Source organism: Talpa europaea, assembly GCF_964194135.1.
Source record: "Talpa europaea genome assembly, chromosome: 1".
Lineage (NCBI taxonomy): Eukaryota > Metazoa > Chordata > Mammalia > Eulipotyphla > Talpidae > Talpa > Talpa europaea.
Window position 1 is genome coordinate 94,278,413 of NC_140073.1, and position 16,868 is coordinate 94,295,280.

General features: G+C 43.6%; 1 protein-coding gene across 1 annotated transcript in view; it reads right to left on the bottom strand.

Moving 5' to 3' along the window:
- CACNB4 (calcium voltage-gated channel auxiliary subunit beta 4) overlaps window positions 1–12,969 on the bottom strand; it is a gene marked incomplete at both ends in the record, with an annotated part of 227,641 nt that extends 214,672 nt beyond the window's left edge. The window contains 2 exons of the mRNA XM_084237967.1: window positions 12,324–12,407; window positions 12,910–12,969. Of these exons, the coding sequence (XP_084094093.1) occupies window positions 12,324–12,407; window positions 12,910–12,969 (144 nt within the window). The remainder of the gene's footprint in view (window positions 1–12,323; window positions 12,408–12,909) is intronic.
- Between the last annotated feature and the right edge of the window lie 3,899 nt (window positions 12,970–16,868).

Sequence of the window (16,868 nt, forward strand, 5' to 3'; positions counted from 1 at the left end):
GAGTTTTGTGTAGCGCTGAGGCAGAGACCCAATCATGTCTGTTCCCCAGTGTAACCTCCAGAGAGAGAGATTCAGGTTAAAAGCGTAGAAGCTGCCTTTACAGGAGAAACTGCGAGATGCAGGGCACTGTATATGCCACTCGAGAGCCCAGAGGACAGAGAGTCTCGAAGTCTCTGGACAGAGAGTCTTGTCCAGAGAGATGAAGTAATATGGTGCTATTTGTCACCATCTATGTTTTGCCAGAGAAACAGCATTCTTAGTTTAAAGGAAGCTGTGTTCTTACAGCCAGAGGCTGAGCAACCACAGTGGGAGAAGCCTACTTCTAAAACTTGTGGCAGCAGACATAGAGGGTCGAGGGAGAGTTGTAAACACCCCCAGGATTCTCAGGATAAGGAACAAGCTATTAGGAGGCCAAGTGCTGAGATCTTGTCAACAGTAGGAAAGGTGAATGTAAATGTAAATATTGTATATTATAATTTCTTCTCCTGCTCCTCCTTCTTGCCCCACATTATCCATTAGTGACAATGTCCACGTAGACCCACAGGCTTTGGGATCTGGGGACATCAAGGCCATATTATAGAGCTTTGCAGAGGGAAGATTCTAGAGGGATTTTGACAGATGGAAAGATCACAATAAAATGGAAATGCTGAGTCCTTCTTTGAGGACAAGGAATGGCATGATCGCACAGGTGGAGGGAGAAAGCAGAAGCAGAGTCCAGGCGTGGGCATGTGTGCTGTGTCCATGGGAGTGGGACAGAAAAGGGTGTGGCTACAAGTGGATCCAGGGAGACAGGGACCTTTGACAGGGAGTGTGTCTGCTTTGTTGCAGTGGGCTTTTATAAAGTGGGAAGAGGAAGTCAAATTAAAATAATGTGAATAGGGCCTCCCTGGTGGTGCAGTAGTTGAGCGCTGGGTTGCGAAGCTGCCAGCAGCCTCTGCAGCATAGTTTGATCCCCGTCCACCGGGCAAGGGTCCCACATGGCGCGCAGACCTCTCCTGCCGCCCGCTGCTCCCCTCAGCAGTGTATTTCGTCAGTCTGCCTGTTCTGCTCCCCGCTCTGGCTCTGGTGAATTCTCTCACCCTCCCGCGCTTCTGACTGTACCCAGTGCTTGTATAAATAAATAAATAAATAAAATCTTAAAAAAAAAAAAATCAGACCTTGTAGGCAAGTTATAAAAAAAAAAACTTGCCTTGTAGGCAAGTTATAAAAATAACTGGAGCCTCTTAAGACTCACGGGAATGTTCATATTTTTTTAAACACATTGTTAACCCTAGTCATCTTGAACTGTCCAAGATTGAGACAGAGGAGAAAGAAGAAAAGCACTTTCACAGCAGGTTTGTGGGGCAGACGACCCTGAGCAGGCAGCCTGCCACACCTAATTGCTACCTCCGGCCCACCAGTCCAATTCTGCTTAACTTTGGGACTCTCAGCTTGTGTTGGTATTGTTGCTTTAAACAGGCCACTAGTTGTGGTGGGAGGCCTGAGCAATGGTGGACATTTTTAGTTAACTTGTAAGTTGGATTTAAGTTTTGCCTGGCAATGCTGTCTTTTCAAATATCCTGGCACATCCATTTAAAAAATGACACATGCCTCCTGGTGGCCTAGCTCAGCTAGGCCACAGACTTCTCCTGCCTCGCCTGCTGCTCCCCTCAGCAGTGTATTTCAGTAGATCTGCCTGTTCTGCTCCCCACTCTGTCTCTGGTGAATCCTCTCAGCCCCACACCAGTAAATGTACTTAATGCCACTGAATTACACAATTAAAAATGGTTGAAATGGTAAATTTCATTAAGATATTTTACCACAATAAAAAAGTAATTATTATTATTTATTTTTTAATTGAGGTAACATTGGTTTACACCATTATATATGATTTAGAGGTATAGGATCACACCTTCAGATGCACATTATCACACCATGCCCACCACCAAGGCACCAAAAGTCCTCCATAAAATATGGAGCGCCTCACAAATTTGTGTGTCATCCTTGCGCAAGGGCAGCACTAATTTTCTCGGTATCATTCCAATTTTAGTCTATGTGCTGCTGAAGCAAACGCTAAACATAATTTTTAAAAAAGCACCAACATCCTCCCTTTTTTAAAAATACAACAGTTTTTACTTTTCCTATGTAGCAATATTAAACAACTGCAACGATGAAACTTGCAATTGACTGGGCTAGTTTAAATCCCAACTATCCCTACAATGTAGAAATTGTAATCATAACAAATACAAGCTATACATTACTCTTAAAACATATATTTGACATAGTTTTTAAAAAGATGTTTTTGGCTTAATTTTCATTGTACATGATTAAAAGAAGTATTTACATTTTATTAAATTAAGTGACTACGACAATCAACACCAAATAAAAACTGAGTCATTTCTACCAGGTCTCCCTACAACATGGAGACCACAGGAATAAAAAATATCCCCCAAACTAAATCACTCCTCAAGCTTTCTGAAATTAGCAGAGAATGTTTGCAGCTGACCTATTTCTTTGCCACACGACTGTGTTGATAATTGACTTTTGTCCCCCAGGGAAGTACTCAAATATAATTGAGCAGCACCTGCCACATAGAAAGTACAGTTTTATATACTCAGTAATTCCCACAAATATTGTACTTAGCTTGGGACTCAAGCACTCTGCTTTCTCCTTAATTGTAGCACTCAAAAAGAAATATTGTAATTACCAAAGTTGAATTATTATGAACATCTAGATAAAATAAAAGTGTTTTGAATTGCAAATACACAAGTTATTTCTAATACTAAAAATTATTGAAAGTGATGGGAATAACAACTTACATTTCTCAGACACTTTTTTAATAGTGTCAGTCTCATTTTATTATATAAATCCTCTTCTATAGTCACTTGTTTTTGTTCAATCCAGAGGACAATGGTAAGGTCAGGGGTTTGATTTCATTGTAGAGTAGGTTTGTACCGCCACCCCAAAGTTCGACTTTGTGGCCTGACACTGCAGCTCCAATCAAATATGTGTAGCATCCACCCCATTCAACAACATGACTATGTGGGATATGGGCTAAAGGAAAGGCAAGCCTCCTTTCAAACACATACCAACATCTCTACATTCAGACCAGGGACCACAGCTGGAAGTTCTCAGGCTCTTACAGAGAATATGCTAATGAAAAATCTGGAGTCAGTAACATAAAATCACATATCATTGTATGTTTCCAAGTTATATGAAAGATTCAATATAGAATAGGCAGATCTATAGACAGAGTGGATTAATGGTTTTTAGGGCTAGGGGTAGGGAGGGAGATGGAGATGCTAATGGGTAGAAGGTTTCTTTTGGGGCTTGATGGAAATATCCTAAATCTAAATTAGATTATGGTGATAACAGAATTTGACCTCTGAATTCCTCCCCCCTTTTTGGTACACACTGAGGCCAAATTTAAAAAGGTGTGGCCATGGAGTGCTCTAGTCTTACCAGTGATCATTTTACCCACCTGTTTGATTTGCAAACATAATCAGCATTTGAGTTAACAATAGCCTTGAGCAATTGGAGAAGAAAATAGGAGATACAAAGGCTGATCTACCTAAATTGCTATGCCTTCCCGTGACCACTGGACTTTGCTGTGTTACAAAAGAAATTACCAAAAAAAAAAAATTCTTAAAGAGCTTAAATATAATATTCTGACACCATGAACAGTACAACTGTTTACTGTTTTTAGTGATTCTGACAACCCAGAAAAACACAGAATCTTTTCAAGTTTATGTTCACAAACTATTTCCTCTCAAAACAATTCGGCTGCAGCCCTGGGCATGGTTTATCATCCAAACGATTACAGTGCAAGGATGAGAAAGATTCAGATGTCACATAAGCTTTATCGACCTATCTGATTAATGCTTTCAGTACATAAAATACAAATGCCAAATGTCATCCCTTCAGATTGAAGTGATTACTTCTGATCTGCTTATGTGTGCAATAAGAAAGCATGTTAAAGAAAATAGGAAAATTTACAAAGGGGCATGCTTACTCTAGCTAAAATGAGAACAAACTTCAAGGAATTTCAAAATGTTGCCTAGATTGAGGCCAGGTGCTAACAAAACATCAATCAGCCTTAGCTACATCTGAATACAGTTTGCCATCAAGCACAGCATGGCATTGTTGTTACTTAAAAACAATAACAGCATTCCCTTAAAATTAAATCTATAATTTAGCTTTTTCATTACTTCAGTTTCTATTTGCAGTCCTACCCTCACTACCCAGGCCCAATTCACATCGTTAAATCCGTGTACCATTTCTAACCTGCTTCTTCTATGCATTGTGAAACTCACACTCTCCTAGGACTGAAAAGCAATATATTCTACCTCTGGTTTCATAAGTAGAAAATGATGTAACTGTGATGGGAGCATAATATCTACTGCTTACAACAGAATGTGGTTTTATGGGAGTTTGTTGGGAATAACAGCCTTGCTCTTCTTGAGACTTACCAATTTGATATATTCTAGAGAGGCATTATAAAGAAGGTGTGATTGGGAGAAGGTTGAGTGCTCTGCACAGTATACAAAGGAAATTTTTGCGCAGCAGCCTAGGCTTGACAGAAGTGAAAACCACCAGGTGTGGAGGGAGTGTAAGCGGGTTGGGGGGGTGGGTGTTGGCAGTGGGAGGGTGCTGCCTATGCCACACAAACCTGTTTAACGATAGTCTGAAAATGGATGTCTCCAGGCCTGTAACCCATTCTCCTGCTGGCAGGGACACTCCAGCCAAGGGTGAGCAAACATAGAGGGTGGTACTGTTCCAGGAAGCACCCCACTCCGAAATGTTGATTAAAAATACAAGCAGAGGGCCTCCCTGGTGGCGCAAGGGGTTAAGCACCGCACTATGAAACTATCCCGCAGCCTCTGCAGCACAAGTTTGATCCCTGGCCAGCCAGGGAGAAACTCACATGGCACAGCAGACCTCTCCTGACTAGCCCGCAGCTCCCCTCAGCAGTGCACTTTGGTCAATCTGCCTGTTCTGTTCCCCACTCTGTCTCTCGTGAATCCTCTAACCCCCTGCATCTCTGGCCTGTACCCCAGCTCTTGTGTGAATAAATAAAATAAATCTTTAAAATAAATAAAAATAAATAAAAATAAAAATACAAGCAGAGGCTAAGCAAAGCAAGCCACAGAGCAGAATGGGGCTTGCAGGCCTCACTCTCCACATCTGTGGACTTTTCTTCGAGTCTTCAGAGAATCTGAGTGAGTTGCAAACCCCCATGCCCTGGTCAGGGCTTAAGCTTCGTTTGTGTCTAAGTCACAGAAAAGAGAGCTAGAAGGGTCAAACTCAGTGGAAGATGAGCTTAGACAATGCCAACCACAACTTGAAAAGATAGGTCAGAACTAGAATTCACTGGATAAGCAGACTCCCAAGGAATGGACAGACTAGTTTCCACAACTAGCTTCACTATGTGATGTGACTAAATTAGTTTTCTTCAGCTCTGCCCTTGCTTTTTCCCTTGAAGAAGGAGCAATCTCTGCTCCTTGACATCCAGAAATGACACTGTCTGGGGCAGCCTGTGGAATAATTAAGGGGAGAGGATCACAGCAAAGCCAAGGTCATTTCCAACTTAAGTTTCCACACAGGGTCCTGTCATGTTCTGAAAGATTAAAGTTTGAGTCAGAATTTATCAACATTTCAGTAAATCTTACTATCTTAAACCTCAGGATAAATGGTTTACAAAAATGGGAATTGGGGAACTCTATGTACCAAGAACGAAGACTTCAGAAATAAGCAAAAATGACACGTTAACTGTTCTGCTGCCCCATAATTAGATTTCTCAATCGGGAGCTTCATAAATTCAGTTCCCTTTATTTAAGTCCAAGTGCACAGACAAAACAGTTTGCAGAGAAGCAGAGTTCTTTCTTGCTGTCAGATCTCAACTTGGGAAGACGCACTCTAGAGAAAATTCAAAAAAAAAATAGGTGTGGACTTTTCCTTAAAGTTCATTATAGCTGGATTTTATTATATAGCAAGGAAGTTCTACTTACAGAGCAACTTCCAATTGGGTTGATGGAAATAATTCGCTTCCGTGTAACTGAAATATAATGGTTGTGCCATCCCAATCTGTTTGCCTAAGATCCATTCCTTTCCTGCCCTGGCTGGGCTTTCTATCTCATTGGAGCCAACACCAGCAGGCTGCTTCCCAGGGCCCCCTGTCAGCTGGGATCCAGTAGGGCTCAGCCAATGGGAGACACTCCAGGAAACTAGGTGGCCAGGGGTGGGGTTAGATGGAAGGAAAGAAGCAGCAAGATTATTTCTTCGTATTCTGTCCACCTCAAGTGACTTCTTTGGCAGAAATGCATCTCCTCAGCGTCTCTTTTTAAAAAAAAAAAAAAAAAAAGATTTATTTATTTATTTATTTATTTATGCGAGCACTGGGTACAGTCAGAAGCACGGGAGGGTGAGAGAATTCACCAGAGCCAGAGCGGGGAGCAGAACAGGCAAAAGGACCAAAGTACACTGCTGAGGGGAGCAACGGGCGGCAGAAGAGGTCTGCGCATCATGTGGGACCCTCACCCGGGGCCGGGGATCGAACCGGCACTGCAGAGGCTGCAGGCAGCTTTGCAACCCAGCGCTCAACCGCTGCGCCACCGGGGAGGCCCTCCTCAGTGTCTCTTGCTCTTACAAAAAAGTGCCTGAGTGGTTCCAGCACCTACCAGGAGATTCCAGACCCTAAGTTGCAGTAAAAGTTTTCTTCTCCAGTAAGTTTTTTCTAGCCTAGAGGTAATAGTGGCTTTCTGCCATTGCTAACCTCTCAGTTCATCTTCTAAACTATCCCATAACCTGTTTAATTGTGCCTCTGCATTTAAGTCACTCAACTGTAAAAATTCAAGTTAGTTTTGTTTTCTGGTTAGACTTTGGCTAATACAAAAGTAAGTAAGTAAGAAAACAAGCAAAAACTTCCATGAACCATACAAACAAAAATTCAATCCTATAACAGACTTGGAAAGAAACTACAGTCTTCAGATTCTCCAGTTATTGCTTTGTTCTTCACAGTAAACACAGATTAAGAATATTTCCAGGGGGCCTTCCTGGTGGCGCAAGGGGTTGAGACGCAACCTACGAAGGCTATCCGCAGCCACAGCAGCACGAGTTCAATCCCCGGCCAGGGAGCAACCTACATGGCGCAGCAGACCTCTCCTAACTCACCCATTGCTCCCCTCAGCAGTATATTTCAGTCAATATGTCTGTTTTGTTGAATCCTCTGTCTCTGGTGAATCCTCTCACCACCACCCCACACCTCTAGCCTGTACCCCAGTTCTTGTATACCTACATCTTTTTTTTTTTAAAGACTACTTCAGATCCTTTCATTCGTCCACATCTATGTGTGTTTGTGTGTCTCCCTTGAGTATTCAGATGAAGTGTGTTGTAGTGGAAACACTGCACAGTGTGAGTCAGGGTCCCCTGTCTTAATTCCATCACTATCTATTGGTGTGACCTTCGTAAGGTCTTCAGGGTCTTTATTTTATTCATCTGAAAATGAGAGATTGAAGTACTTTCCCTTGGCAATCTTTCCCTGTTCTAAAACTTTGTGATTCTAAGTTTATAGATGAATTTTGCATATATGCATGTCTCTAGGCACATGATTATTCTTAGAGCCAGGCACAAAGTATATACCTTCTGCTGAATTTGCATCTCATCAGAGACATGCCTACAACCTATGCTCAAATTATAACCCAAAGAATTTTTTTGCCAACTTGTTTTATGTTAGTATGAACTCAGTATATGAACATGTTTTAGATCTCCAGACACAGTGCGGGTTCATTGACTTATTATGATGATGATCTGATTAGCATACCTAAAATAACACAAGTTTTCTTGCTCTAAGGTAGGTGATTTCAAAGAAGGCTACCATGTGCTCTTTCCTAAGGTGATCTTTCCACCCTCCATTAAAAGACAGACTCTATTTTCCCTCCCTTTGAATCTGAGCTGGCCCTTTGATCTATTTGACTTACAGAAATGGCGTTGTATAGTTTCTGAAACCTTAAGAAACCTACAGCTTCTGTCTTTACTTCTTGAGATACCCCTGCTTGGAACCCAGCCACCACGTTGTGAGGAAGCTCAAGCAACCATGCTAAGAAGGCCAGGTGGAGGAAAACCAAGCCCCCTGCCAAAAGCTCTAGCTGAATTCTCAGCCAGCAGCCAACACCAACTGCCAACCCCACATATGAGGATATTTTTAGATTTCTCAGCCATCTCAGTGCTTTGACAACACACAAAGCATACAGAAATTCAAAAAAATAAAAATCATTGTTGCTTTAAACCATTAAATTTTGGGAGAGTTTGTTAGGAAGCAATTTCTACCCATTAAACAAAGAGTTTAATGTTGGAGCAGAACTACGTATCCAAATATATCACGCTAATTCTCCATCTACTTGCTCCTCATTCATTCAAGTGAATATTTATTGAATATCTACTCTGCTGGAGGCTGATGATACAAAGGAAACCAGGTAGTCATGTCCCTGCCCTGATGGAAGTTATTACATGGATGGGGAGACACACATTACAGAGAAATATTGCACGCCAAATTATGAGTCATGGTACTGTTGAGAATTGACACAATGCATTTGGGGGGCCCCTATTTGAGGAACTGACTTCATCAGAGATCTGAGAAAGGGAAGTAAAGACTAAATTTAAGACTCAGGGGGCCTCCCTGGTGGTCTGGAGGTCAACTTTCAGTGCTATCACCACTATGGCCTGAGTTCGATGCCCAGCCAGGGAGCTAACCCATATGGTACAATAGACCTCTCCTGTCTCGCCTGCTGCTCCCCTCAGCAATATATTTCATAAGATCTGCCTGTTCTGCTCCCCACTCTGTCTCTGGTGAATCCGCTCACCACCCCCCTTGCACCTTTGGCCTATACCCCAGTTCCTCTACACAAAAATATCAGTAATAATAATAACACTCCGGGAAGATTAAAAGTTAGTCAGGCAGAGGGAAGAGCAAGGTTCTCTGCATTGAGGACCCAGAGTGTGCAAAGGGTCCAGGGCAGGAAGGAGGGTAGTATGTTCAAGATCTGTGTCCAGAGCTAAAAGATCATGGTCCAAGATAAAATGAGTCTGTAAGCGAGTAGGAGCTAGGCCTTCAAAGACAAGGAGAGGTTAACTAATATCACTCAGATCAGATTTTCTCTTTGAACTACAGGAGGGAGAAAATGGGAGGAACCCCAGTGAGAGTAGCCTGAAGTGTTCCACCAGACATACTGTACCTGCAGTGACATTATAGTTATTTCAATACTCAACATACACTGGCAATTGATCCAGACCCTGGCTACATTTCCCTGTCTTATTTGTATGCATCTCTCTCCATAATAAGATTATAAAATCTTTTGGGTACAGGGACTATGTCTCATTCTTTATTTCATTCCCCCTTTTCCACAGTATATAGCACAGTGTTGGGCACATAGCAAATGCTTAATTAGTTTCAAAGAAAATTAAAACATAAATAAATAATCCATTTATAAGTAGTCTATCTGAAGTCATCTCCTGGTAGAAAATTCTATAGCTTTACTTGGAAAATCATTTGAAAGACAGCAACACTCTTAGGAAAGTCTTGCTGTAAAAAGTCATTCCTTTCTAATTTTAGCCAATTCTTCAACCTCAATGAAGACCGAGAATATCCCATCATATTTCCAGAAAATATCTTTGTGTATACTTTGAAGATCATTACTGGGTCACCCCTAGCTTTTTTCTTCCTTTCAGTGGCAAAATACTTAATCTTTCTCACCTTCCCTCAAAGAAAGCATTTAGTTACTCCCTGGATTCATTCCAAAACCTCTATCCCTTCTTAAATGGTAAAAGCCAGCCATCTAGTAGACCAGGAAACAAGGTCAAATAGGCCTAAGGGACTCTGCTAATAGTTCTCAGGATAGAGGCAGGCTCTTTTTCTGAATTTGCTTGTTTTCAGGCTAGCTCACATGAAAGTGTGCATGCACACACACAGACTGAAACTTTGTATCAGTTCAAAGAATGAAGATTGTTTTATTAGGTGAGACTGCCAACTGTCCTCTGTCGTCACTACCAGCCCAGTATTATCCATCCGATTCCACATACCAAATTTCCTTTACTAAAGGCTTTTCCTCCATGTATTTATAAGTGATATCACAGAGAAATGAAAAGCACTATTTTTTAAATTTTAATTTAAAAAAATTTATTGAGTTAGTATTGGTTTACATCATTGCGCTATTTTTACTGGTATCCCCATACTTCATGTGAGAAAGCATTAGACTGTGAAATATCACCAAGAAATTCCATCAATCCAATGTATCAAGAATGCAAAAGCAATAAATCACTGATCAGTCCACAAATAATGAGACTTTGTTAACATAAATGGCTATTGTGCTTCTTAAATTATTTTTTTACCATTTGGGTGAAAACACTACAATTTTACTTTAAAAGATATTGCTAAATTCCATGCAATCTTTTTTTTTTTTTATCTCTTGTCAAAGAGAAAATTTCCCCAGTTATTTTTATTGTAGCTCTTTAAAAAGTCTATATTATGCCATAGAAATGAGATCACATAAAGGATGGTTACCGAAAAGTATTCTCAAAACTTTTGTATTATTTTGGCGCAGAAAAATAGAAAGATTGTGTACATAATATAATTACACTAACTCTTGGATTTAAATTAGACCATTCTGTTAAACTAAGAAATCTCAGTTTCAGAAAAACTTCTAAAATCTATGTTCCAAAAAAAATCTGTATTAGTTTAAATTACTTCCAAAATTAGTAGGTACTGCTTTTTACAATTTTAAACCAACATATAGCAGCACACCTAACAAGCATGTATATACACGTATTATCTCATTATTGGCATAAATGGAGAAACGCATAATATAATAATCAGTATTTATTATTTTGTTTGTGTTTGGAAGAATAAAGTATGAGGAAAGTAGTTGTGTATATGAACTCCACATTTTTAGTCAAACAGCTCATAGCAGCATAATTAGTATTTCTAGGAATTTGCAACAATAACATGCTATCAAAAATAGGAACCCACACATAAACATCATTAAGATCTCAAACAGTTGTATAACTCAAAATTTTCTAAAGATTAATGTCTTTGCCTTATCAAGTACAAAAATAATCTAAGAACTGTACAAGGGATTGAACACACCTTTAGAATGAATGAAAGAGATATTGATTTTAATACACATGTTTAGTGCACCCTGAATTAAAAAGTAATAACTTTGATTTTTGTAGAAAATGAAATTCTGCATAATAATCTAAATTATTTAGGGACCTCTTAGGAGAGGTACTTGTCCAATTTTCTGTCAAATGCCCATTCATCACTGGTAATCACTAAAGAAATGCACTGCAACTGCCACCATAGGTTAAGAACACATTACACAATGCTCTGAGTGACCTATAGGGAAAGAACTTCCCAAGGTCACTCCAGCAGTCCACAGCCCAGACTGGGATAAATGCGTCTTGGTGCGATGCCCAAAGTCCTCCCAGGTCACACGGAACACACACTCCTGGACAGTTTCTATTCCAAAGAGAGATCAAGGTGACTGACTCACTTTTGCTTGATCTCACCAGCACCTAGCAGCTAAGGTGGAGGTGATTTCATTTACAGCACATTCACAGTATGAAAATTAAGGGCCAATTTCCAGTGTCAAGGTGAAAAGCACCTAAGCATTCAGTGTAACCATGATTTTTAAGGACACACAACAAGCACTAGGATCGCGCAGAAGGAAGCAACTACTAAGAAAACATTAAGTGTAGTACTTCCCAGACCCTGGGAACTGCATGCCAGACTTGGCTTATTTGGTCTTAACCAGATCCCGCAGCCTTTGCCTAATTAAGTGAAGCACAGAAGAGGTCCCCAAACGGCACCAAACTTTCTGCTCAAAGTGTCTTTCTTTAGATCAGAGCTCGGAGATCTCTCCCGAGACCCAAACGAAAAATATTCAAAGTAGGACAAAATAGAAGAGATGGCTAAAACTCTGGAAGCCAAGGCTTCTGGATACTCAACGATACGTCTTAAAGCCATTTTTTTCCCACGCACCAAAGGTGCAACCAGAAACATTTCCAGCACTAAAATTCAACGCCCCTGGTCTCAATCAGGTCCCCGCCGACTGGCCGCCACAAACACAAACTAACTTCCCAGGGCTGAGCGGAGACCCCTGGCCCTGAAGACTCCAGGGGCAGAGGACTGAGGGAGAAGGACAGCGCAGCAGCCTCCGCCCAGGCGGGGAAAGTCGCGCGCAGGCACCGGACTGGCCGCTCCGGCACGTGGGGGCTGCGCGGCGCTCGCGGACCCCGACCCAGCGCCGGCCTCCGCCGGTCCGTTCCCGCCTCCTCCCCGCGCCTCCTCCTACCTGTCTGAGGATGAAGCTGGTCGAGGTGGTGCTGCCATCGGATCTTTTCAACCTGCTCCTCCGGGTCGTGGTGCCTCGGGCCACCTGGACGCAACACGCGGGAGCAGAGAGAAGCCGGTGAGGCTCGAGGCGCGGACCCGGGCAGACCGCCCGGCCGGAGTCCGCCCCCCGTCCCGCTCCCCGGGGTGCCCGCGAGCCCGCACGCGTCTCCTCTGCGGCTCCCAGATGCACCCCGGATTCCCACCCACCCGCTCCGAGCCTCGACGGCTGACAACGAGCCCGAGACGGCCGCCCGCAGCACCCACCACATCCATTAACAAAGACTCTCCGGGCGCGGGGTCCGAGTCCCCGGCATCGGCTGGGGGCGGCTGCGGGCTCCGGAGCGCGAGCGCGGAGACCCGACGAGGTGAGGAGGAGGAGGAGAAAGGCAGGAGGAGGAGAGAGAGGAGGAGCGGGAGGGAACAGGGGCGCGGAGGAGGGTGCGGGAGCGGGGCCGCCGACTCCCGGGACTGGGGGCCCCGCGCGCCGGGCACCGGGGCGGGGCGCGCCCGGGCCGCGGAGGGAGGGGCGGGGGAGGGGGCGGTACCTGCGGCGTGGGGGAGGGCTGCCCGTCCGCCGGCCCGTTCTTGGCGTAGGAGGACGACATGGTTCACCGCCGCATGGCCCGCCCGAGCGCGGCGGGTGCGGGGCGGGAGGCCCCCGAGGCTCGGCAGCGGGAGGAGGCGAACGCGGCGGGACCTCCCCACCCGGATCCCGGCCCCGCGCCGGCTCCCGGGCGCCCGGCCCGCACTTCTGGGGCGCGACACCTTAAAGGGACCGAGGCGCGGCCCCCGCGCCCCCGGAGGGATCCCAGGCGGCGGCCCCCGCAGGCGACGGTCCCGCGGAGGGGGCTGCTCCGGAGCTCGCCTACCAGAGCCGACTGGGAGAGGCGCGCTCCCACCTATCGAGCGCCTTACATCAGAGCTTTCCAGAGGATGGAGGGAGGGGGAGGCTGGGTGGGGGTGGGAGGATTAAAATAGTCTGCACAGTTTAAAATGAGACAAAGGTGGCACGGTTCATGAATCAGGACTTGGGGAGGGACTCTGGCGCGGGGTGGCAGGCAGTGGGAAGAGCCGACCGGGTGTGTGTGTGTGTGTGTGTGTGTGTGTGTGTGTGTGTGTTGCACTGGAATTTAAAAGGGCTAGAGCTGCACCTTCCTTCCGAGACTAAGCTTATCAGTGCAGGGTGTGTGTAAGAGTGTGTGTGAATATGTGTGTGTGTGTGAGTGTGTGTGTGTGTGTTTGTACGCGCGCGCGCCCGTTGCATTAGAATTTAAAAGGGCTAGAACCGAACCTTCCTTCCAAGACTTCACTTACCAGCCTGCTGTGGAGAGGCGTGGGTTTTTGTGCTTTGTTTTCTGTCCGTATTTTTGTATTGTTTTGTCAACTCTAGTCTCAGAAACGGGAGACATGCACATCCAGGCAGCAGCGGGAAACCCTGCCAGTCTGAGTCTGAAGGGAGATGCAGCCCCGCAGGAGACTGGCATGTCCTAAGGAGTTTTGAAGGTCAAGTTAGACCTGCTAAAAAGCAGGAGTTGGCCACGTGCCTCCCGTTTCTACCCAGAGAGCAGTTTCCAAAGGAGGAAACTCGTTTTTGAAAGCACACATCACAGTCTTTGCCTAGTTGCAACCCTTGGTTTCCTCCTGCAAACGCATACAAGAGACTAAATTGCTATCAAATTAAAAGAGAGGAATTTTGGAGAGGAAGATGTTGAAGTCATTAGAAGAGAGAAGAAAAATATTTGCAAATTAAAAAATATGGAGACCTTCGTTTGACTAGTTACTTATGAGGAATCCAACATTAAAATATGCATATATCTTAAACACTAAATTAGACCCTGTCACCTGTATTCTAGGATTTTTGATGGAAACTACCCTGTTTGTTTTATAACAACTGATTGCCCTTATTCAACTCCTGATTATATTTTACTGTCTATTTTACTGCACACACGCACATACACATACACACAGCATTCCCTCAACACGCTACAGCAAAACTATTTTCCTAAACTCTTTTTGCCCAAGTCACTTTTCTCTATGAAGTACTCATTAATCTCAGCAACCCACAAAATACAGTCCAAATTCCATGATCCAGCAACCAAATCCTTCTTTCCCCTGCTTTTCTGTTCATCACCTCATTTCTCCAACTTGATTTCTCTGTACAGATCTTCCAGCAAAGAGCCAGGGTTTACTCATTCTCATTCAACCATACCAAATGCAATCCCAGCTTCAGCACCTCTGCCCTGGAATACACCATTCCCCCAGTCTGCTCTTCCTCCAAACCTAGCTCTGCTCACTCTTCCTCCATAGAAGTCCTCCCTGAACTCTCCAGTCCTGGAAAATTTCTCCTGCCCTTAGTATAGGCTGTCTTAGTTTATTAGTTCACTCTTTTGTGAAAATCTCCTAATTTCCAAAACAGATTTTTAGCTTTTTATCTTCTATTCTTATATCTTACATTTAGTAAATATTTCATAAAGCTTGTAGCTAATGGCTTATCTGCCAGCGCAGAACTCCCTGCTTTAGTTACCGTCAACTCAATCCATTTTTAGTTTTGAGCCATTTTCATAATTGATATTTAATCAATATACAGAAGATGAATCATTGTGTGGGCACTGGAACTTGAGATTGCTGGTTTTCTACTGACCATTTCTCACTGACTTTGAGTTTTCAAAAAAGAAACTACAGTGTCATGTAGTAAGGAACTCTGTGCACCAGTACCGTAGCAAAACCTGTGAAAGTTTAAAAAAATAAGCAATTAATAAAGCTACTTAATTCTTTGGAATTGGTTCTAAGGCTCAGCAAATGAAAATAAACCTTATTTTAGAAAACTTACTAAAACTCAGCAAGAAAAGTAAGTCTGTGGTATTTAACAGACTCCCTGCTTTATATACAGCTCAGCAAGAAGGAAACTCCACTCCATACTGGTTCAGCCAAGAACTCAAGGCTCTCTCCCCTCAGTTCTCACCTGGAGGGCTATATCCCTGAGAGAGGACATCAGTATTTATCATCCTGTCCCCCCATGCCTGTTATTGAGGTTAAATTTCCATAAAATACAGTAGAAATGTGGGGGCTTCCTTCCTTAGCCTAGACCCCACTTATTGGATGGAGGAACCTTGGGCAGAGAGGATACTGGGGCCCTGGCTGCTCCTGGAGTGGCAAGCTAGGAAATCTGGAACTGATGCCCCCCACCCCATCAAGCACTCAGCTCCTAAAGTGGGGTATGTCACTAAGAGTTACACCATGATCTCTGCCCCTAGAACCAAAACTCAAAAGAAAGAATTTGGATCCTTTCCCTCACACCACATACAAAAATTAACTCAAAATGGACCAAAAGCCAAAATAAAAGAGAGAAAAATATAAAGCTCAGAAAAAAGCATAAGGGTAAATCACATGACTTTGCATTTGGCAATGGATTTTTAGCTTTGACACCGAAAGCACGAGCAACAAAAAGAAAAAATACATTGGTACTTCATCAAAATTAAAAACTTATGCTTCAAAGAGCATTATCAAGGAAGTGAAAAGAGGGCCTCCCTGGTGGTGCAGGGGTTAAAGTCTTAAAGCTATCGAGCTATTACCAGCAACTTCAGCATGAGTTGGATCCCCAGCCTGGGAGCTAACCCTTATGGTGCCACAGATTTCTCCAGTCATACTGTTATTGGGCAACCCCAATATAAAACGGGTTGCCTGGCTGTGGGTCCTCACTCGCACTTAAAAGGGACTTAATACTCCACTACAGACACACACAAAAAGGTTAATAAAAGCCTTATTTACAAGGGAAAGGGAATTAAGGAAATATACAACTCAGGGAGAAAATAGGGAAATAAAGTCTTTAATGCGTCCTACCCGATCCGCAGACCTGGAAACCCAAAGGCACTCTCAGAGCTGGCTGGAGCTGTGAGCTGGCGGGGAGCCAAAATGGGGGGAACTCTCCAAAGCCCAGGTGCCTGGCTTTATACCAAACCTGGCTGCTTAACCCCACCCTCAGGTCCCAGCCACCTTCCCTTTGGTGGTGATGGGATTTGGAGTTCCCAGTGTCTTTTGGCTTTGGTCTGGAGTGGGGGTGGAGTCCACAAAGCCTGTATGGAATTAGCTTTAGGACATCCTTTTCCCCCTAACAATACCTCTCCAGTCTTGCCCACTGCTCCCCTCAGCAGTGTATTTCAGTAAATCTGCCTGTTCTGCTCCCTACTCTGTCTCTGGTGAATCCTCTCACACACACACCCCGCCCTGATCTAGACCCCAGTCCTTGTATGCATAAATAAATAAAATAAATCTTAAAAAAATAAATGCAAACTTTTAAAAAAAGTGAAAACAACCCACAGTATGGGAGAAATATTTGCAAATCATATGTCTGTTAAGGATTCATAGCTACAACTCATTTAAAAAAAGATAAGTAACCCAGTTTTTTTAATGGACAAAGAATCTGAATAGACATTTCTCCAAAGATATAAAGATGGCTAATAAGCACATGAGAAGATGCTTGACATTGTTAATCAAAGGGAAATGC